The 23890-nt window shown below is 40.7% G+C and overlaps 1 protein-coding gene across 2 annotated transcripts; it reads right to left on the bottom strand.

Annotated features, from left to right (window-relative positions):
- Nucleotides 1–1409: 1409 nt before the first annotated feature.
- LOC130161147 (protein NLRC3-like) lies at nt 1410–21953 on the bottom strand. 2 transcript variants are annotated; one of them, XM_056364177.1, is made up of 10 exons: nt 21804–21953; nt 10219–10368; nt 9788–9834; nt 7835–9626; nt 6961–7137; nt 5136–5309; nt 4254–4427; nt 3484–3657; nt 2568–2741; nt 1410–2114 (listed from the first exon to the last, which is right to left on the bottom strand). In XM_056364177.1, exons 1-10 carry the CDS (start codon nt 21932–21934, stop codon nt 2105–2107), a joined length of 3003 nt encoding a protein of 1000 aa, XP_056220152.1. In that variant the 5' UTR covers nt 21935–21953; the 3' UTR covers nt 1410–2104. The 2 variants fall into 2 exon arrangements, with proteins under 2 accessions (XP_056220152.1, XP_056220153.1); XM_056364178.1 differs by lacking the exons at nt 1410–2114; nt 2568–2741; nt 3484–3657; ... (1 more) ...; nt 5136–5309; nt 6961–7137 and having other exon boundaries at nt 7831–9626; nt 21804–21949.
- Nucleotides 21954–23890: the final 1937 nt, after the last annotated feature.

Genomic DNA, 23890 nt, shown 5'->3' with positions numbered 1-23890 from the left:
TCCCATGAGTCTGTGTGTGTTTGTGTGTGTGTGTTCTTTTCCAGTTAATTAGCTGTTTAAACTAGTTGTAATTTTAGTGTTTGTCACAATTATGACCACCTAAATTCATTAAATCAAAAGTAAACAGAAGAGGAGTTATTAACTAACCCGAACTACTCTAGTCAAGTTCAACTACATTTCCCATGAGTGCACAAGCCTGCAGACGTTTAGCCAAAGACTCATGGGAGATGTAGTTTTTCAACACCCAGAAAAAAATATTTGTGGTTTCATATTTATTAAAATTACTAGGTGTTGAGAGTTTACTGTCCAGTGCAGTAATAAATACTCCTTTGTTAGAATATGAACAGAAAACAACGGGAAAGTGTTTAAACTTTAAAAACAGATTTTAAATGAACTGTCAGCTTTTTATAACAGAGGCAGTTTAAAAAAAAAAAAAAGCCGTTAGGACTTCGGAGCGACCGTTAATAGAAAAATACTAGATTAGACAATAATGTAGCTTCAGACTGAACGAAGACAATTTTAAACTTGTACATTAAAACATATTAATTCACTTCATTGAAACTTAAATAAACTAACGTAAACAGCCGAAAGACAGGAAAGTAAAACACACAAGACAATAAATACCAACTCTGAAGCGACCGTTAGAGCTAACGTTACTTTCCTTTGCTAACAACAAAAACTTAGCTAACCTATTTTTTTTTTAAAAAGAGAGAAAAAAAAACATAAAATACTTACAGACAGGTGAAATAATTAAACTCACCTGGTTTCCACTTCGACTGAAGAAAAAATAAATCATTCACCATTTACCATACAGACTTTAATTTAACACAAAACACCGTGAGTTACCATTTCAGCTACGTCTTCCCTTACTGTCGATTAACGGTTATCATGTCAAACTACGTTCCTTTCAAAATAAACTTCAAATACAAAATAAAAGCATTGCAACCTAATTAATTTAAGAACAAACTTCACATATATTTAGTAACGAAACAAACCATATATGAAGGTTATTTACAACTGTCCCTCAGATTCAGAAGATATCAGACTCCTGTATGTTCTTCTCTGTCTATTCTATCTTTTCCTTTTCGTTCCTTATGATGGTTTGGTGATTTACTTAAACTCTGAATCTAATACAGCTGCAGCACTTACATGTGTCCATGTCACAGGTTTGAACCCAGCTTGTCTCCTTGTGTGTTCTCTGTCTGAGTGCAGATGAGACTAAAACACACTGTTTGAGTCTCAGCTGATTGTGGATGCAGCAGCACCACCACCTGCTGTCCAAACCAACATACCACCAGCTGAAGTCATGTTTCTTCTCTGGAACAAACCTCTTCTGCTGGCTCCATTCAGATTCACAGAATTAACATCTTACACTGATGGCAATGACATTCAGGTTTGGAGACTGGATGTTCAGAGTCTTTGTGATTCTTTTTATTTACATCAGACAACATTTAAATGTAAGTGTGCAGCTGCTCACTCTGTGACAAAGGGTTTACTCAGAGCTGACTTTACACCAAAATCCAGAGATAATCAATGTTTTATTCAGATCAGTGAAGCTTTGTTTAGGTTTTATCTTCTTATTTCTGTAATGCAAAAAATTATTGATCTGTCTGATCGGTAATCTGATACACGCAGGCTGGATTCTGTGTTTTCATACTTTCAACTTTCAATACTCTGTCAGTCCACAGGTTGGAGCTGCAACATAAAACAATCCAGTAAAAACAACTGATTCTATACTAGTTCAGCTTGCAGACCACTTAGTACAAATCTACAGTGATGTTGTGATAAACAGAAATGGTTTGCAGAGTCAGTTTAAGTTCAGAATATCTGAATGAATACAAAAGGACAGAGCAGCAGCAGCATCAGTCCAGAGACGCTGGTGATGGTCTGTCAGGTCCAGAGGAACACACAGGGATGATGGTGGACTGGACTCTGTGTGACAGTGGAGCTGTTCTCAGATCAGTTCAGACTGCAGCACTGAGATTCATCTCCACTTCTTCTGATTCCTCTGTCAGTCACTGCTGGATGAAGCTCTCCTCTCCTCTCCACCTCCCAGTAACATGGTCCAATCAGAGCCTCTGTACACACACTGCTCTAATCTCCATCACTCCCAGCTGTTGAGAGAAGACAGACAACAGGTGATAAATCAGTGTTTACAGAGACTCACTTCATCAGCTGTCAATCAGCGATACAGTAAATCCATCACTAAAGAGTTGGTGCAGCAATGAACCTTCATGAATCTCATCAGTTTATTTCCACTGTGGATTGAGTGAAATGTGCAGAGTGAACAGACTTGTGTGAGTGTGTTCCCTCCAACACGTTAACATGAGCTGAGAGGAAGCAGGCTATGCTATACAGCTGCTCCACATCTGGTCTGAACAGGACTTAAGTCCCTGCTGCTCTTTCTGATGGATGTGCTGAAGTAATATTTAAACAATCTCTGTGTGTTGATGAACATCTGATCTGCTGCTTCGTCAGATATCACCTGACAAATAAACATGGAGACTGTCACTCTTTAGTTCAACACTGCTGAAAGCAGCATGGACTGACTCCAACCCTCTACTGACCTCAGAGTCTCCAGTCGACAGTCTGGACTCTCCACAAGATCACACAGCTGCTTCACTCCTGAATCCTGCAGCTTGTTTTCACTCAGGTGCAGTTCTCTCAGATGGGAGGGGTTGGACTTCAGAGCTGAAGCCAGAGAAGAACAGCTGATCTCTGTCAATCTGCAGGAACTCAGTCTTAATAAAGAGAGAGAAAATCATGTAGATAAAAATCAATAATAATCAATCAGATATGTCCAAATCAATGAGCTTCTCTCTAAAATGAGTAGAGTGACTTTTTCCTTCTGTTATTGTGGATCATCATCATGTCAACCTTCTACACACATCATCCACATGTCACAACATTCATTCACCCGTTCATGTCAACACACATTCATGCTGACCTTCTGACCTCAGTCAAATCAAACACGTTAAACTAAACTTACTACAATACTTTTATTAATGACTGTAATAATAACAATAATAATAATAATAATAATAATACTTATATTTGTTGGTTCCTGTCTAAACACACAAGGACACTTTACAATACAAGAAGATTTACAGTTAATAAACTGAAACATGGAAAACCAAAAGTGCAGTTCTTTAAACCTTTTCCTCTTCAACACATTTGAGAGGTAAATTCAACTCTAAATTAAATGTCATTGCGTGAAATTTTTTTTTTACTTTTTAACTTACACTGGACATTTTCTGTGTATTTAGAAAACATTAGTCCTCTGACTGAGAGAAATATATGTGTGAGAGTTCTGAAGGTTCAGTTGAAGTGTACAGACATTACTTATGACAACTGACTGAAATGAAACTGAAGAATAATTCTCAGATTGTTGATAAGATGGGAAATGATTATATGAAATAATGAAAATTTCAAATGTAATTGATTCATTCAAAATGAAAGGATTCAACTTATGTATGAACTGACCTCAGAATCTCCAATCTACTCTCTGGACTCTCTAGAAAACCACACAGCTGCTTCACTCCTGAATCCTGCAGGTCGTTTCCTCTCAGGTGCAGTTCTCTCAGATGGGAGGGGTTGGACTTCAGAGCTGAAGTCAGAGAAGAACAGCTGATCTCTGTCAAACTGCAGTAACTCAACCTGAATAAAGAATAAAAGATGAGAGTTTAGAGACAAAGTTCCTGCTTGAAACTGTTCAGTATGACTTTCATATTGGAACCAGCAGATACTGAATCATTTGTAATCGTCTGTAAACATGGAAAAATATTTAAATTTGAAAAACTTCAAGGAGAAATTTAAAGTTACTTGTAAAGTTTTAGGTGACAGATTATCTTTCTCATCTTGTCTCTCACACAGCTCACACACTGCTCTGCTTCTCTGACACTCACTGAGCAGAGATGCGAATCAGGGCATTAAGGCGACTGTTCTATGGAAAGTAGCCAAGGTTTGTCCAAAAAGTTGTTAGTTGTAGTTTGCAGTTTATTTGTGGCTGTGTCTAAAAAGAAAACATAAAGCCTGAAAATCTAGTGACAAATACGCAAAGTTGGCAACAGCAGCTGTGAACGTCTCCTTATTGAAACTGTTGCACCAATTCATTTTGAAAGAGCAACGGCCAATGGGGAAGCTCCGACACTCAGCTGGATGACCAATGGTGTAAATTAATCAGTCAGTCAGTCACGGACATTTGTGTTTATATGGCTGACCCGGCTGCTGTCTGGCCAAAAATAGTGTCTGACCTCAGAGTCTCCAGTCGACAGTCTGGACTCTCCAGAAAACCACACAGCTGCTTCACTCCTGAATCCTGCAGCTTGTTGAGACTCAGCTGCAGTTCTCTCAGGTGGGAGGGGTTGGACTTCAGAGCTGAGGTCAGAGAAGAACAGCTGATCTCTGACAACCTGCAGTCACTCAACCTGAATAAAGAATAAAACATGTGGCTTTAGGAGACAAAGTAGCTGCTTGAAAGCGTCGAGTGTTTCATCATCTGTTCAGAGCGGAAGACGGTTTAGAAAGTACAAGTTTAGAAAATGGAAACTCAGACACCTGAACCAACAGGATGCAAGTTAAAAACAGGTATTTTCTAGGCAGTGGCCTCTTTCAGCAGGATATTGCACCGTCACACAACAATGCTTCAGGGTTTGAGGAACACAAAAACAAGTTCAAGGTGTTGACTTCCAAATTCCTCAGATTTCAATCCAATCGAGCATCTGCGGGATGTGTGGGACAAACAAGTCAGATCTATGGAGGGCCCACTTCATAACTTACAGGACTTAAAGGATCTGCTGCTAATGTCTCGGTGCCAGATACCACCGTACACCTTCAGAGGTCTGTGGAGTTGATGAATCGATGGGTCAGAGCTGTTTTGGCAGCAAAAGGGGGACCTACACAACATTAGACAGGTGGTCATAATGTTATGGCTTAGCAGTGTATATTTGTTACTGTCAGTGTTTTTATTTTTTTTCTCAATTAATGAGGGGAAATTTTAAGAGAAAAACAGTCACTGGACTAAACCACTGCTCAGTGTGGATCAGTATAATATCAGCCTTATGTCTGCAGGTTAGTGTCAACACAACTTTTACATCATATTCATCTCAGTACAGAAATAAAACATGGAGTCTGACCTCAGAATCTCCAGTCCACAGTCTGGACTCTTCAGAAAACCACACAGCTGCTTCACTCCTGGATCCTTCAGCTTGTTGTAGCTCAGCACCAGTTCTCTCAGGTGGGAGGGGTTGGACTTCAGAGCTGAGACCAGAGAAGAACAGCTGATCTCAGACAACCTGCAGCCACTCAACCTGAACAAAGAATAAAACATGTACATAAAATCAATGTTAATCAATCAGATATGTCCTAATCAATTAACCTTTGATTGACTTTGTCCTTTTGTTGTTGTGGATCATCACTTCAGCCTTCTACACACATCATCCAAATGTCACTACAACATTCATTTACTCATTCATATCAACACAGATTCATAACATATGGGCAATATACTGTATATACAGGTAATATTCAGGGGTGATAGTAAAAAAATAATCCTGAGCCTGAACTTTTTTCCCTGGGAGGTCAGCGGCCCCTAAGCTAAGATATATGCCCCGATCAATGCAATTGTCAAGTGGGATCCAGGGGTGTGCTCCCCTGGGACTACATTTTGATAAATAGTCCATTGAATTAAATATTCTGATGACTTTTGTCGATACAAATGTACATTATTCAGACATGAGATGAACAAACCCAATACAAGCCTATATTACAGTAGCGTCTTTGTGTAGAGCACCAGAGCTCTTGGACCCTGGGCCTGGTAGGCCTGTTTAGTAATCCATCCCTGCTTTTAACTAATCACTTACCTGCGTACTTATTGCTTGTATAGCATACTGAGACTATGGATACTACAGCAATACCAAGAAAGGTCAGTGGGTGACAATTATAATACTCAAAAGTAAACTAGGAATTGAATGAATGAATGAATGAACATTGGATTTATATAGCGCTTTTCAAGATTTCACAGGGGGATGATTATTATTTTAAATTCTGGTGAGATGCCGTGTGCAATAAGATAGCTTGCATGCTGCCTCAAGACAGACAGATGCGTAAGGGCGAGTTTATTCTCCGCTAATTTCTGACACAAAGTGATGAGTGGATGAGCGATTGTAAACGATAGATCATACTCGGCAATGAAGGAGCACAAGCGAATTTTTAAATCAGCCACGCGATCGGTCATTGAGGGTCGGATATCTGCTGTGGCTGTTGCCCCCGGCAAACGTGAGGTATGTTGAATTGCTCGTAAAGCTGCTTGATGACTAGCATCGAACTCGTGCCGTGGCAGCACTTTTTTCCCGCTAGTTCCATATAATATTTTCCTTGCACACAAAGTGCAGAAACATGCTCCTGGTTGCCGTAGTTTTAGACACGAGCTTCCAAAGGGCTTTCCGTCTCTACCCACCTCCTCTATCCAAGACCAACGCCATTTATTCTTTATACATTTATCGACAAGTTTGGTGTCTTCCCCTGGCTTCATAAAGTTGCACTCCATGACTTCAGCTATGTTTCGCGCTGCCAGTGTGGGAAACACAAAACACATTTGCACGTGGGGTGACTGCTGAATCAATCTGATTGGCCAAAACCCAAGACCACCCCCTACCCTATGGTGTGGTGTGGTTTAGAGTGAAAGCGCCTCTCGGATCTTGGGAATTGTAAGATCACGCGAACGTGAACCTGATTTTTTTTTCTCCCCGCAAACACCTCGCTATGCCGGAAATCCGGTGTGGAGCCGGAGCGCTATCAGCCCTGAATATATATGGTCTCACCTTTCGTTTTTAGTAATTAAAGAGTGTTTTTTCTCTTCATCAACTTTTAAAATGTATGGACCAATGAAAAAATAAAACTTCTAAGATTTAAACTCAATATATACAAAACAACTACAACAGCTCCAGTCAGTGAACGGACCTCAGAGTCTCCAGTCCACAGTTTGGACTCTCCAATCCAGCAGACAGGATCCTCACTCCTGAATCCTGCAGGTTGTAGTTTCCACTCAGGTTCAGTTCTCTCAGGTGGGAGGGGTTGGACCTCAGAGCTGAGGCCAGAATTCCACAGTGAATCTCTGAGAGTCCACAATTAGTAAGTCTGTGATGAGAGAAAATATAAAACAGAATTTGTAAAATCTGTTACAATAAAACCAGACAATTATTAAAGAAAAGAAACACAATGCATTGTGATGACAAAACATGTCATAACTTGATTAACATCTGCTAATCACATCCATGGTTCAGCTCATCTTATTGTCTTTGACATGAGACAATAATTCTCATCACTCTCTCTCAAACCTGCAGCAGGGAGGGAAGCTGGTGTTACGCCGAGGCTTCTTTAATGTCCACATTCTGTGTGATTTGATCCCTAGAGTCAGAATGAAGCCATCTTGTTTTTACTGTGTATGATTATTATTTCTAATGAATCTCAGTAAACGATTTAATATCATCTCTCTTTGTTACCTCCTATTGTCAGGTGCTACTGTTCACGTCCATACAGAAAATTTAGATTTCTTCACCATAATGATTAATGACTCAAAGTTGTTTATATAATATCTATATATAACAGAGAGGGACAAAACAGCTACATCCATCATTACACTGTAAGAATGAACAATGATAATGTGGCCTTTTCATCAACTTAACAGCAATAATCACAACCAACTGAACATTTTGGTTCATTTAAAACTGTTTTTTTCATTGTAAAACTAAGAATAATTAGATTATTTTAATTCAAAAAAATAAATGACTAATCTACTCTGTGTGATAACGTTCGTCATCATGTCTGGACTTACACAGCCTTCCTGCAATTCCTCACAGCTGGGATCAGTCTCCGTTGTCCCTCCACTGATGTGTTGAACTTCTCCAGGTCCAACTCCTCCAGAACCTCCTCTGACATCTGCAGCATGTAGGCCAGAGCTGAGCAGTGGATCTCAGAGAGTTTCTCCTCTGATCTGTTCTTTGACTTCAGGAACTCTTGGATCTCCTGATGAACTGAGTGATCCTTCATCTCCATCAGACAGTGGAAGATGTTGATGCTTCTGTCAGGAGAGGTTTTATAAGTATTCATCTCCTTCAGGTTCTTGATGGCTCTCTGGATGGTTTCTGGACCGTTCTCTGTCTGACCCAGCAGACCTCCTAAGAGTCTCTGGTTGGACTCCAGAGAGAGGCCATGAAGGAAGCGAACGAACAGGTCCAGGTGACCGTTTCTACTTTGGAGGGATTTCTCCATGGCTCTCCTCAGGAAGACATTCAGGGATGAGGCACTGTAGTCTTCTCCCAGGAAGTTCTCCAGGACCTCTGTCTTCCTGTTGGTGTAACAGTGGAACATGTAGACTGCAGCCAGAAACTCCTGAACGCTCAGATGAACAAAGCAGTAGACTGTTTTCTGGAAGATCACACTCTCTCTTCTGAAGATCTCAGTACAAAGTCCTGAGTACACCGAGGCCTCTGTGACATCAATACCACACTGCTCCAGGTCTTCTTGGTAGAACATGATGTTTCCTTTCTCCAGATGTTCAAACGCCAGCCTCCCCAGCTTCAGAAGAACTTCCCCGTCAGCCTCCGTCAGCTCCTGTGGACTCGTCTCACGTCCCTCATGGTACTTGTTCTTCTTCCTCTGTGTCTGAACCAGCAGGAAGTGTGAGAACAGGTCAGTCAGGGTCTGGGGCAGCTCTCCTCTCTGGTCTGTGGTCAACATGTGCTCCAGAACTGTAGCAGTGATCCAGCAGAAGACTGGGACTTGACACATGATGTGGAGGCTCCTGGACGTCTTGATGTGTGAGATGATTCTGCTGGACAGCTCTTCATCACTGGATCTCCTCCTGAAGTACTCCTCCTTCTGGGCGTCAGTGAAGCCTCGTACTTCTGTTACCCTGTCCACACATGTAGGAGGGATCTGATTGGCCGCCGCAGGTCTGGAAGTTATCCAGACGAGAGCAGAGGGAAGCAGATTCCCCCTGATGAGGTTTGTCAGCAGCATGTTGACTGATGACTCCTGTGTGACATCAGACACAGACTTCCTGTTGTTGAAATCCAGTGACAGTCTGCTTTCATCCAGGCCGTCAAAGATGAACAGAACTTTACAGACAGCGAGCTGCTCTGCTGTGACCTTCTGTAATGTTGGATGGAAAACATGGAGCAGCCTGAGAAGACTGTACTGCTGATCTCTGATCAGGTTCAGCTCCCTGAACGAAAGCAGAACCAGCAGACTGACATCTTGGTTCTCCAAGCCCTCTGCCCAGTCCAGAGAGAACTTCTGCACTGAGAAGGTTTTTCCAACGCCAGCGACGCCGTTGGTCAGAACCACTCTGATGGGTCTCTGCTGGTCAGCTAAGACTTTAAAGATGTCGTGGCACCTGATTGGAGTGTCATGGAGGGTCTCCATCTTGGAAGTTGTCTCCAGCTGCCTCACCTCATGTTGGGTATTAACCTCTTCACTCTGTCCCTCTGTGATGTGGAGCTCAGTGTAGATCCTGTTGAGGAGGGTTCCACTTCCTGTTCCATCAGTTCCTTCAGTCACACGTTCACATCTGCTCCTCAGACTGATCTTATGTTGATGTAAAACCTCCTGCAGACCACTATCTGCTGAAAGAGAAGAGACAACGTCAGACTGAAGAAAGAGAATCTGACAATTATTTTCATCAGCTGCAGAAAAACTAAAGACAAACAAAGAAAAGGTTTTTCACATTGTGAACAAGTCCTGTTCTCAGAAATGATGACATCAGCAGACAGATGTTCTGTCTTACTTTGTTCAGTGCTGGTCTGACTGGCTGTCTGCAGTCCAGGTCTTGTTCTGGAACATGAACACATTTGTTATAATACATGACATCAGTGGTGGCGAAACCACAACTCACAAGTTCAATGCAGCTCTAGTAATAAATCAGCAAGACATATTTATATACTTCAATTCCCTCTTCCCAGTTTTTGTGCCTTTGAAAAGGAGACCGTTCATGTGAAGCAGAACTGCTTTTCTTGAGTTACTTGCACAAAACTGCAGAGGAGTTTTTAGTAGATGAAGACAAACACAACCTGACTGTGACTTTAGAAAAAAGTGGCAAAAAATCCTTAGATCCACCTTGGGTAACTGCTACTACTAATGTTGAAATATATTTCAACAATGAAACATCTTTAAGTCAGTTTACAGTAGAGACAGTGTAGACAGAGTAGAGACCCTTACTTTGTGTCCGAGGGTCCAGGTTCATTACTGAAGTATGGACTTTCATCTTTGGAACAGTCACTCTTGAAGGACAGACAGCTGGGTCGTGGAGACTCTGCTCTGTCCTCCTCTTCCTCCACACAATCACTCATCTTCGGGACTTCAGCCAGTCTGAGAGGAAAAGCAGTAACACTGACTGTGAGCTCACAAACACAAGATCAGGATAAACAGGTCTGTTCAAGAGTCACACCCCAAAATAATAGGGAATACCACAAACACACAGTGTATTAACACTCACCCTCCTCAGCCTTCAGTGTTCCTCCTTCTGTGCTGTCCAGTTAAAATGGTGTGTCACTGACCAAACACTTTCAGTTTCGATCAGCCCTCCCCTCTACATTTACAGGAAATGAGTCGGTGTGTGTTTGTGTGTGTTCTTTTCCAGTTAGTTAGCTGTTTAAATTAGTTGTAATTTTAGTGTTTGTCACAATTATGACCACCTAAATGTATTAAATCAAAAGTAAACAGAAGAGAAGTTATTAACTAACCCGAACTACTCTAGTCAGGTGGTCAGTTCAGTAAAGTCAAGTTCAACTACATTTCCCACGAGTGCGCAAGCCTGCAGACGTTTAGCCAAAGACTCATGGGAGATGTAGTTTTTCAACACCCAGAAAAAAATATTTGTGGTTTCATATTTATTAAAATTACTAGGTGTTGAGACTTTACTGTCCAGTGCAGTAATAAATACTCCTTTATGTTAGAATATGAACAGAAAACAACGGGAAAGTGTTTAAACTTTAAAAACAGATTTTAAATGAACTGTCAGCTTTTTATAACAGAGGCAGTTTAAAAAAAAAAAAAAGCCGTTAGGACTTCGGAGCGACCGTTAATAGAAAAATACTAGATTAGACAATAATGTAGCTTCAGACTGAACGAAGACAATTTTAAACTTGTACATTAAAACATATTAATTCACTTCATTGAAACTTAAATAAACTAACGTAAACAGCCGAAAGACAGGAAAGTAAAACACACAAGACAATAAATACCAACTCTGAAGCGACCGTTAGAGCTAACGTTACTTTCCTTTGCTAACAACAAAAACTTAGCTAACCTATTTAAAAAAAAAAGAGAGAGAAAAAAAAACATAAAATACTTACAGACAGGTGAAATAATTAAACTCACCTGGTTTCCACTTCGACTGAAGAAAAAATAAATCATTCACTATTTACCATACAGACTTTAATTTAACACAAAACACCGTGAGTTACCATTTCAGCTACATCTTCCCTTACTGTCGATTAACGGTTATCATGTCAAACTACGTTCCTTTCAAAATAAACTTCAAATACAAAATAAAAGCATTGCAACCTAATTCATTTAAGAACAAAATTCACATATATTTAGTAACGAAACAAACCATAAATGAAGGTTATTTACAACTGTCCCTCAGATTCAGAAGATATCAGACTCCTGTATGTTCTTCTCTGTCTCTTCTATCTTTTCCTTTTCGTTGTAGCTACAGTGCAACCTTATGATGGTTTGGTGATTTACTTCAACTCTGAATCTAATACAGCTGCAGCACTTACATGTGTCCATGTCACAGGTTTGAACCCAGCTTGTCTCCTTGTGTGTTCTCTGTCTGAGTGCAGATGAGACAAAAACACACTGTTTGAGTCTCAGCTGATTGTGGATGCAGCAGCACCACCACCTGCTGTCCAAACCAACATACCACCAGCTGAAGTCATGTTTCTTCTCTGGAACAAACCTCTTCTGCTGGCTCCATTCAGATTCACAGAATTAACATCTTACACTGATGGCAATGACATTCAGGTTTGGAGACTGGATGTTCAGAGTCTTTGTGATTCTTTTTATTTACATCAGACAACATTTAAATGTAAGTGTGCAGCTGCTCACTCTGTGACAAAGGGTTTACTCAGAGCTGACTTTACACCAAAATCCAGGGATAATCAATGTTTTATTCAGATCAGTGAAGCTTTGTTTAGGTTTTATCTTCTTATTTCTGTAATGCAAAAAATTATTGATCTGTCTGATTGGTAATATGATACATGCAGGCTGGATTCTGTGTTTTCATACTTCCAACTTTCAATACTCCGTCAGTCCACAGGTTGGAGCTGCAACATAAAACAATCCAGTAAAAACAACTGATTCTATAGTTCAGCTTGCAAACCACTTAGTACAAATCTACAGTGATGTTGTGATAAACAGAAATGGTTTGCAGAGTCAGTTTAAGTTCAGAATATCTGAATGAATAAAAAAGACTGAATAAAGTCCAGGTGGAGCAGAAGGAGTCTCAGTGTCTGCAGAGACTATTTTTTAAATTTATATTCACAAAATCAATGTGAAGGCAAGATAGGGAATGCATTAACAGAAAGGAATAACATTCAAAAAACGATGGTAGAAATGATAATAGGCTATAGTATATTATGAAATAAAAATAAAAGAAATTTAAACAAATCAAATATCTGAAAGTAAATAAAAACAACATAAGGAGACAAAGCACAAAAGAGCAAGGAAACAAACATTAAGTATCTGCAGAGATTGTGGAGAAGGACAGAGCAGCAGCAGCATCAGTCCAGAGACGCTGGTGATGCTCTGTCAGGTCCAGAAGAACACACAGGGATGATGGTGGACTGTATTCTGTGTGTGACAGTGGAGCTGTTCTCAGATCAGTTCAGACTTCAGAACTGAGATTCATCTCCACTTCTTCTGATTCCTCTGTCAGTCACTGCTGGATGAAGCTCTCCTCTCCTCTCCACCTCCCAGTAACATGGTCCAATCAGAGCCTCTCTACACACACTGCTCTAATCTCCATCACTCCCAGCTGTTGAGAGAAGACAGACAACAGGTGATAAATCAGTGTTTACAGAGACTCACTTCATCAGCTGTCAATCAGCGATACAGTAAATCCATCACTAAAGTGTTGGTGCAGCAATGAACCTTCATGAATCTCATCAGTTTATTTCCACTGTGGATTGAGTGAAATGTGCAGAGTGAACAGACTTGTGTGAGTGTGTTCCCTCCAACACGTTAACATGAGCTGAGAGGAAGCAGGCTATGCTATACAGCTGCTCCACATCTGGTCTGAACAGGACTTAAGTCCCTGCTGCTCTTTCTGATGGATGTGCTGAAGTAACATTTAAACAATCTCTGTGTGTTGATGAACATCTGATCTGCTGCTTCGTCAGATATCACCTGACAAATAAACATGGACTCTGTCACTGTTTAGTACAACACTGCTGAAAGCAGCATGGACTGACTCCAACCCTCTACTGACCTCAGAGTCTCCAGTCGACAGTCTGGACTCTCCTTAAGATCACACAGCTGCTTCACATCTGGATCCTTCAGCTTGTTTTCACTCAGGTCCAGTTCTCTCAGGTGGGAGGGGTTGGACTTCAGAGCTGAGGCCAGAGAAGAACAGCTGATCTCTGACAAACTGCAGGAACTCAATCTGAATAAAGAAGAAATAATGTAGATAAAAATCAATAATAATCAAAAGGATATGTCCGAATCAATGAGCTTCTCTCTAAAATGAGTAGAGTGACTTTGTCCTTCTGTTATTGTGGATCATCATCATGTCAGCTTTCTACACACATCATCCACATGTCACCACAACATTCATTCACCTGTTCATGTCAACACACATTCATGCTGACCTGCTGACCTCAGTCAAGTCTATAAATATACAATCAATATCAAATCAAACATGTTAAACTAAACTTATTACAATACTTTTCTCTTTTATTAATTACTGTAACAATAACAATAATAATAATACTTATATTCGTTGGTTCCTGTCTAAACACACAAGGACACTTTACAATACAAGAAGATTTACAGTTAATGAACTGAAACATGGAAAACCAAAAGTGCAGTTCTTTAAACCTTTTCCTCTTCAACACATTTGACAGGTAAATTCAACTCTAAATTAAATGTCATTGCGTGAATTTTTTTTAACTTTTTTTTACTTTTTAACTTACACTGGACATTTTCAGTGTATTTAGAAAACATTAGTCCTCTGACTGAGAGAAATATGAGTGTGAGAGTTCTGAAGGTTCAATTGAAGTGAAGAGACATTACTTATGACAACTGACTGAAATGAAACTGAAGAATCTCAGACTGTTGATAAGATGGGAAATGATTATATGAAATAATGAAAATTTCAAATGTAATTGATTCATTCAAAATGAAAGGATTCAACTTATGTATGAACTGACCTCAGAATCTCCAGTCTACTCTCTGGACTCTCCAGAAAACCACACAGCTGCTTCACTCCTGAATCCTGCAGGTCGTTTCCACTCAGGTGCAGTTTTCTCAGGTGGGAGGGGTTGGACTTCAGAGCTGAAGCCAGAGAAGAACAGCTGATCTCTGACAAACTGCAGTAACTCAACCTAAATAAAGAATAAAAGATGTTTAGAGAAAAAGTTCCTGCTTGAAACTGTTCAGTATGACTTTCATGTTGGAACCAGCAGATACTGAATCATTTGTAATCGTCTGTCAACATGGAAAAATATTTCAATTTGAAAAACTTCAAGGAGAAATTTAAAGTTACTTGTAAAGTTTTAGGTGACAGATTATCTTTCTCATCTTGTCTCTCACACAGCTCACACACTGCTCTGCTTCTCTGACACTCACTGAGCAGAGATGCGAATCAGGGCGACTGTTCTATGGAAAGTAGCCAAGGTTTGTCCAAAAAGTTGTTTGTTGTAGTTTGCAGTTTATTTGTGGCTGTGTCTGAAAGAAAAAATAAAGCCTGAAAATCTAGTGACAAATGCGTGAAGTTGGCAACACTGCAGCTTTGAACGTCCCCTTATTGAAACTGTCGCACTAATTGATTTTTGAAACAGCAACGGCAAATGGGGAAGCTCCAACACTCAGCCGGATGACCAATGGTGTAACTTAATCAGTCAATCAGTCAGTCAGTCAGTCAGTCAGTCAGTCAGTCAGTCAGTTAATCATGGACATTTGTGTTTATAGGGCTGACCCAGCTGTTGTCCAGCCAAAAATAGTGTCTGACCTCAGAATCTCCAGTCGACAGTCTGGACTCTCCAGAAAACCACACAGCTGCTTCACTCCTGAATCCTGCAGCTTGTTGAAACTCAGCTGCAGTTTTCTCAGGTGGGAGGGGTTGGACTTCAGAGCTGAGGCCAGAGAAGAACAGCTGATCTCTGACCAACTGCAGTCCACCAACCTGAATAAAGAATAAAATGTGACTTTGGGAGATAAAGTAGCTGCTTGAAACTGATCAATGTTTCATCATCTGCTCTGAGCAGCTCAGAGCTGAAGAAGGTTAAAGGTTAAAAACAGTGAAAAAGATAACTGATTAATATTAATGACAACATGCTCCTGCTTCAATAAAGACGTAGTGACTCCACCTCTCAAACTTAAATAACAACAAACATGCCAGGTTGAAAAATGTGAATAAATTTATATAAAATTTAATATTGTATGAAATACATGCTGTACTGAGTTAAAATATTTAATGTAGTAAAACTTATTTAAAGTGTTGAAACAAACAAATATAGAACTTGTTATTATGAGGTCTTTGGTTTGCATATTTCAGTCAGAACAAACATTACAGAGCCTTAAAAAAAGTGATGGAACAACCAGCTATTAATTATATATTTGTTCCCGTTAATGTTTTTCATATTATTTAAAAAACTCATTCAGTCAAATCAACAGTCACTGGACTTAAAAACAAACTTTACCATTAAAGTCCTCAGGGATCTTATGTGGATCAGTATAATATCAGCCTTATGTCTGCAGTTCAGTGTCACCACAACTTTGACATCATATTAATTTAAGCACAGAAATAAAAAATAGTGTCTGACCCCAGAGTCTCCAGTCGACAGTCTGGACTCTCCAGAAAACCACACAGATGCTTCATTCCTGAATCCTGCAGGAAGTTTCCACTCAGCTGCAGGTCTCTCAGGTGGGAGGGGTTGGACTTCAGAGCTGAGGCCAGAGAAGAACAGCTGATCTCTGACAACCTGCAGTCGCATAATCTGTATAGAGAATAAATCATGTAGATAAAATCATTGATAATCAATCAGATATGTCCTAACAAATTAACTTTTGAGTGACTTTGTCCTTCTGTTATTATGGATCATCATAATATCAGCCTTCTCCAAATGTCGCCACAACATTCATTCACTCATTCAACACAGATTCAGAACTTATAGGCAATATACAAAACAACTACAACAGCTCCAGTCAGTGAACGGACCTCAGACTCTCCAGTCCACAGTTTGGACTCTCCAATCCAGCAGACAGGACCTTCACTCCTGAATCCTGCAGGTTGTAGTTTCCACTCAGGTTCAGTTCTCTCAGGTGGGAGGGGTTGGACCTCAGAGCTGAGGCCAGAATTTCACAGTGAGTCTCTGAGAGTCCACAATTAGTAAGTCTGTGACGAGAGAAAATATAAAACAGAAATTGTAAAATGTGTTACAATAAAACCAGACAATTATTAAAGGAAAGAAACACAATGCATGCTTGATTAACATCTGCTAATCACATCCATGGTTCAGCTCATCTTATTGTCTTTGACATGAGACAATAATTCTCATCACTCTCTCTCAAACCTGCAGCAGGGAGGGAAGCTGGTGTTACGCCGAGGCTTCTTTAATGTCCACATTCTGTGTGATTTGATCCCTAGAGTCAGAATGAAGCCATCTTGTTTTTACTGTGTATGATTATTATTTCTAATGAATTCAACTCAGTAAACGATTTAATATCATCTCTTTGTTACCTCCTATTGTCAGGTGCTACTGTTCACGTCCATACAGAAAATTTAGATTTTTTCACCATAATGATTAATGACTCAAAGTTGTTTATATAATATCTATATATAACAGAGAAGGACAAAACAGCTACATCCATCATTACACTGTAAGAATGAACAATGATAATGTGGCCTTTTCATCAACTTAACAGCAATAATCACAACCAACTGAACATTTTGGTTCATTTAAAACTGTTTTTTTCATTGTAAAACTAAGAATAATTATATTATTTTAATTCAAAGAACTAAATGACTAATCGACTCTGATTGATAACGTTCGTCATCATGTCTGGACTTACACAGCCTTCCTGCAGTTCCTCACAGCTGGGATCAGTCTCTGTCGTCCCTCCTCTGATGTGTTGAACTTCTCCAGGTCCAACTCATCCAGAACCTCCTCTGACATCTGCAGCACATAGGCCAGAGCTGAGCAGTGGAAAACAGAGAGTTTCTCCTCTGATCTGTTCTTTGACTTCAGGAACTCTTGGATCTCCTGATGAACTGAGTGATCCTTCATCTCCATCAGACAGTGGAAGATGTTGATGCTTCTGTCAGGAGAGGTTTTATAAGTATTCATCTCCTTCAGGTTGTTGATGGCTCTCTGGATGGTTTCTGGACTGTTCTCTGTCTGACCCAGCAGACCTCCTAAGAGTCTCTGGTTGGACTCCAGAGAGAGGCCATGAAGGAAGCGAACAAACAGGTCCAGGTGACCGTTTCTACTGTAGAGGGATTTCTCCATGGCTGCCCCCAGGATGACATCCAGAGAAGGATCTCGGCTATCATTGTTGCCAAAAATCTTAGAAATCTTCCCGAAAAGAGACTCTGGGTTTGAGTTCCAGTGTTTATAGTCTTTTCCCAGGAAGCCCTTCAGGACCTCTGTCTTGCTGTTGGTGTAACAGTGGAACATGTAGACTGCAGCCAGAAACTCCTGAACGCTCAGATGAACAAAGCAGTAGACTGTTTTCTGGAAGATCACACTCTCTCTTCTGAAGATCTCAGTACAAAGTCCTGAGTACACCGAGGCCTCTGTGACATCAAGACCACACTGCTCCAGGTCTTCTTGGTAGAACATGATGTTTCCTTTCTCCAGATGTTCAAACGCCAGCCTCCCCAGCTTCAGAAGAACTTCCCCGTCAGCCTCCGTCAGCTCCTGTGGACTCGTCTCACGTCCCTCATGGTACTTGTTCTTCTTCCTCTGTGTCTGAACCAGCAGGAAGTGTGAGAACAGGTCAGTCAGGGTCTGGGGCAGCTCTCCTCTCTGGTCTGTGGTCGACATGTGGTCCAGAACTGTAGCAGTGATCCAGCAGAAGACTGGGACTTGACACATGATGTGGAGGCTCCTGGACGTCTTGATGTGTGAGATGATTCTGCTGGACAGCTCTTCATCACTGGATCTCCTCCTGAAGTACTCCTCCTTCTGGGCGTCAGTGAAGCCTCGTACTTCTGTTACCCTGTCCACACATGTAGGAGGGATCTGATTGGCCGCCGCAGGTCTGGAAGTTATCCAGACGAGAGCCGAGGGAAGCAGATTCCCCCTGATGAGGTTTGTCAGCAGCACGTTGACTGATGACTCCTGTGTGACATCACACACAGACTTCCTGTTGTTGAAATCCAGTGACAGTCTGCTTTCATCCAGGCCGTCAAAGATGAACAGAACTTTACAGACAGCGAGCTGCTCTGCTGTGACCTTCTGTAATGTTGGATGGAAAACATGGAGCAGCCTGAGAAGACTGTACCGCTGATCTCTGATCAGGTTCAGCTCCCTGAACGAAAGCAGAACCAGCAGACTGACATCTTGGTTCTCCAAGCCCTCTGCCCAGTCCAGAGAGAACTTCTGCACCGAGAAGGTTTTTCCAACGCCAGCGACGCCGTTGGTCAGAACCACTCTGATGGGTCTCTGCTGGTCAGGTAAGGCTTTAAAGATGTGGCGTCTCTGTCGGTCAGGTAAGACTTTAAAGATGCGGCGTCTCTGTTGGTCAGGTAAGACTTTAAAGATGTCGTGGCACCTGATTGGAGCGTCATGGAGGGTCTCCATCTTGGAAGTTGTCTCCAGCTGCCTCACCTCATGTTGGGTATTAACCTCTTCACTCTGTCCCTCTGTGATGTGGAGCTCAGTGTAGATCCTGTTGAGGAGGGTTCCACTTCCTGTTCCATCAGTTCCTTCAGTCACACGTTCACATCTGCTCCTCAGACTGATCTTATGTTGATGTAAAACCTCCTGCAGACCACTATCTGCTGAAAGAGAAGAGACAACGTCAGACTGAAGAAACAGAATCTGAGAATCTGATGATTATTTTCATCAGCTGCAGAAAAACTAAAGACAAACAAAGAAAAGGTTTTAATGTTGTGGTATTTATAATCATCTTAAAGGTCGATGCTGTGTGATGTAACAAGTGACTCTGTATAAAACAACAGGTCCTGGTTTCAGAAATGATGACATCATCATACAGATGTTCAGTCTCACTTTGTTCAGTGCTGGTCTGACTGGCTGTCTGCAGTCCAGGTCTTGTTCTGGATCTTTGTCCACACATGTACGAGGGATCTGATTGGCCGCCGCAGGTCTGGAAGTTATCCAGACGAGAGCCGAGGGAAGCAGATTCCCCCTGATGAGGTTTGTCAGCAGCATGTTGACTGATGACTCCTGTGTGACATCAGACACAGACTTCCTGTTGTTGAAATCCAGTGACAGTCTGCTTTCATCCAGGCCGTCAAAGATGAACAGAACTTTACAGACAGCGAGCTGCTCTGCTGTGACCTTCTGTAATGTTGGATGGAAAACATGGAGCAGCCTGAGAAGACTGTACCGCTGATCTCTGATCAGGTTCAGCTCCCTGAACGAAAGCAGAACCAGCAGACTGACATCTTGGTTCTCCAAGCCCTCTGCCCAGTCCAGAGAGAACTTCTGCACCGAGAAGGTTTTTCCAACGCCAGCGACGCCGTTGGTCAGAACCACTCTGATGGGTCTCTGCTGGTCAGGTAAGGCTTTAAAGATGTGGCGTCTCTGTCGGTCAGGTAAGACTTTAAAGATGCGGCGTCTCTGTTGGTCAGGTAAGACTTTAAAGATGCGGCGTCTCTGTTGGTCAGGTAAGACTTTAAAGATGCGGCGTCTCTGTTGGTCAGGTAAGACTTTAAAGATGCGGCGTCTCTGTTGGTCAGGTAAGACTTTAAAGATGCGGCGTCTCTGTTGGTCAGGTAAGACTTTAAAGATGCGGCGTCTCTGTTGGTCAGGTAAGACTTTAAAGATGCGGCGTCTCTGTTGGTCAGGTAAGACTTTAAAGATGCGGCGTCTCTGTTGGTCAGGTAAGACTTTAAAGATGCGGCGTCTCTGTTGGTCAGGTAAGACTTTAAAGATGCGGCGTCTCTGTTGGTCAGGTAAGACTTTAAAGATGTGGCGTCTCTGCTGGTCAGGTAAGACTTTAAAGATGTCGTGGCACCTGATTGGAGCGTCATGGAGGGTCTCCATCTTGGAAGTTGTCTCCAGCTGCCTCACCTCATGTTGGGTATTAACCTCTTCACTCTGTCCCTCTGTGATGTGGAGCTCAGTGTAGATCCTGTTGAGGAGGGTTCCACTTCCTGTTCCATCAGTTCCTTCAGTCACACGTTCACATCTGCTCCTCAGACTGATCTTATGTTGATGTAAAACCTCCTGCAGACCACTATCTGCTGAAAGAGAAGAGACAACGTCAGACTGAAGAAACAGAATCTGAGAATCTGATGATTATTTTCATCAGCTGCAGAAAAACTAAAGACAAACAAAGAAAAGGTTTTAATGTTGTGGTATTTATAATCATCTTAAAGGTCGATGCTGTGTGATGTAACAAGTGACTCTGTATAAAACAACAGGTCCTGGTTTCAGAAATGATGACATCATCATACAGATGTTCAGTCTCACTTTGTTCAGTGCTGGTCTGACTGGCTGTCTGCAGTCCAGGTCTTGTTCTGGATCTTTGTCCACACTGGGGACAGGAGGAGTCTCCTGAAGAACCAGACTGGTCCCAGTATGAGGTGATGCACTGTCTGCAGAACCTGTGTACGACATTAATCTTTAGAAACACTTAGAAACTCATCACTCAAAATGATCCTGCAAAGTGTAATAAACTCTGTTAGATCCCAGTTTATCAAGGTTCATTAAAACTTTGCTCTATTCTTCTGTAGCTGCTTCTCTCTTCCATCACAGTCCTTTAATTATTGACATCTTTAAATCTCTATCATGTTTATTTCCACTTTGTAGTTGTATGCCTCCATCCACCAGCTAAAGTGCAAAAAATATGGTCACAAACTCCCTTTCCTGTCTTACAGCATTGAATAATAGCCAGAGGTGTTTTTGCAGAATATTATGATGTCACAGTGAAGCTGACCTTTGACCATTTAGATATAAAATGTCATCATTTCATTATGTTATTCTATTAGACATTTGTATAAAATTGTGTCATAATTAGTGTATGATTTTGTGAGTTAAGGCCAAAATCGCATTTTGTGAGGTCACAGTGACTTTGACCTTCAAAATCTAATTAGTTCATCCTTGAGTCCAAGTGAATGTTTGTACCAAATTGAAGAAAAATTCCCTCAAGATGTTACTGAGATATCCTGTTCATATGGGATGTATGGAAAACACAATGCGTCTGTTTCTGGCTGTCACTGGCATGGAGGAATAACAAGCAGCCTCAGCAGTCAGTGTTAATAGACTGATAAGAAGAATCAGGAGGAACTTATTTTTATGTTACAAGCAGTGAGGTCAACTGCAGGACCTCAACACACTAAACACTGTTATAGTGACTGAAAGTTCAATGGTTGGCACCAGTTCACTTACTGTGTGTCTGAGGGTCCAGGTTCATTACTGAAGAATGGAGGTTCATTTTCGGAATGGTCACTCTTCATAGACAGACAGCTGGGTCCTGGAGACTTTGCTCTGGCCTCCTCTTCCTCCACACAATCAGTCATCTTCTGGACTTACGTCAGTCTGAGAGGGAAACCAGTAACACTGACTGTGAGATAACACACACAAGAATCGCAAGCAAGAGAGAACAGGAAGTAACAATAATGTTGTTTTAACACTCACCTGCCTCAGCCTTCAGTTTCCCTCCTTCTACTCTGTTGAGGTAAAATGGAGTCTGAACTCACTGACTGAACAGTTTCAGTTTTGGTAGATGCTCCTCCCCTCTGCATTTACAGGAAATCACAAGTCATGAGTGTGTGTATATGTATGTGTGTGTATGTTATTTACCACTAACAAGTAGTTTAAATTAAATACATTACGTTTTAAAAATATGATAATATTATAATATAAAATACATTTTAGTAGAAAATGTAATATACAAAAACATATTTAACAGTAGTAAAAGAAAAACTGTCATTGGCAGTGGAAATGAAAAATGACAGGTTAGAGGTGCAAAGGTTTGTAGCACTTCTCTTACTGTGAGTGTGAGGGTCCAGGTTCATTACTGAAGAGTTGTAGTTTCCCTTTGGACAGGTCACTCTTCACAGACAGACAGCTGGATCCTGGAGACTTTGCCCTGTCCTCCTCTTCCTCCACGCTATCACTCATCTACTGAACTTCGGTCAGTCTGAGAGGGAAACCATTAACACTGATTGTTAGATAACACACACAAGAATGAGAACAAACAATATGTTCAAGAGTAACACCCAAAAATACCAAACAAAAACTGATAGAACACGTTCACTGTTCAATTTCTGTTTACATACTGTATACTTCTCCTTTGCTTTGTTTAAGTTAGATTTAAATGTCAAATGAATCAAATGAAGAAGAAATTAGCAGTTTGTTCTGTGTAAAGACAAAGGTCACATCTGAGGATTCATGTTAAATGTGTATTTATTTTTACTTATAGAATATCTTTTTACATTATCAAATGTAGTAAAAATCACTAGAGTCGACTCATGAAAATGTAATTGTCACTTCCTTTTTTTATGACAGCTATTGACATGTTCATCTGTCTGACCTTAAACTGTTTTTATCATGCAGCTGTGAGTAGGGCGCTAGTTTTCATGACACTAGAAGTATCTTTGCTCACACATATACAGCACAGGGGTTTTTTTTTTAGCACAAAAGCATTTTTGAATTATAAATGTTTTTAATTGACAACTTGTCAAATGTCATCTCACTTTTTATATATTCTCATATTTTCTTCATTCATGTGTATTTTAATGACTGAGAAGCACAAGATAAAGACAAGGGTTCTTGAACATATTTATTCATTGCACTGCAGGGACCTCCAACGTGTTATGTGTCAGAATTACAATATTCATACATGTTTCCTTTTGCATGTAATAAACAAAGGGAGACTTAGCGTTGTCATTTTTCCCCACCACCTCAAACGTTTAGGGAACTTGTGGTATTTTCAGATTTCTCAATTAGTTTTTTTTAGTCCTAGCTCACAAACGTTTGTTCTGCTGGGCTGTGAGAAGCGACCTGATCACACAGCACAGATGCATCATGGGGCTCCTAGAAAACACTGACTCTAATGTAAATTGATGTCTGCTACAATCTTTAAGTTCAGGATGAAATGTCAAACAGCAGAAAAATATCTTTCTATATTTTCATGCAATAATGAATCAAATTTCATCCATGAGAACAATTTCATATGTCAGTTAGGGATCATTGTAGTAATAATGCCACAGCATTTCATCACCTTCAACTGTGTAATACTGTGTACACACTGTGGTATTTATTTGTTTTGCGTCCCTCTGGTTTCTACGGAATAATGTTATTTAAGTAAAGATGTTGCTGTAAATGTGATGAAATATGATCTAAAACTCTTTTCTCTCTTCTACCATTAGCCTTATTATCTACTGCACATGTGTATATTCAGTGTGTGTGCACCCAGCCCACTGTTGGCTCTGTGAAAGTATATTTTACAACTCTTTATGTCATTTATTTAA

This window comes from Seriola aureovittata, chromosome 20, assembly GCF_021018895.1.
Source record: "Seriola aureovittata isolate HTS-2021-v1 ecotype China chromosome 20, ASM2101889v1, whole genome shotgun sequence".
Taxonomy (NCBI): domain Eukaryota; kingdom Metazoa; phylum Chordata; class Actinopteri; order Carangiformes; family Carangidae; genus Seriola; species Seriola aureovittata.
Note: the sequence above shows the minus strand (reverse complement) of the source record. Positions and strands in the feature narration are given on the sequence as shown.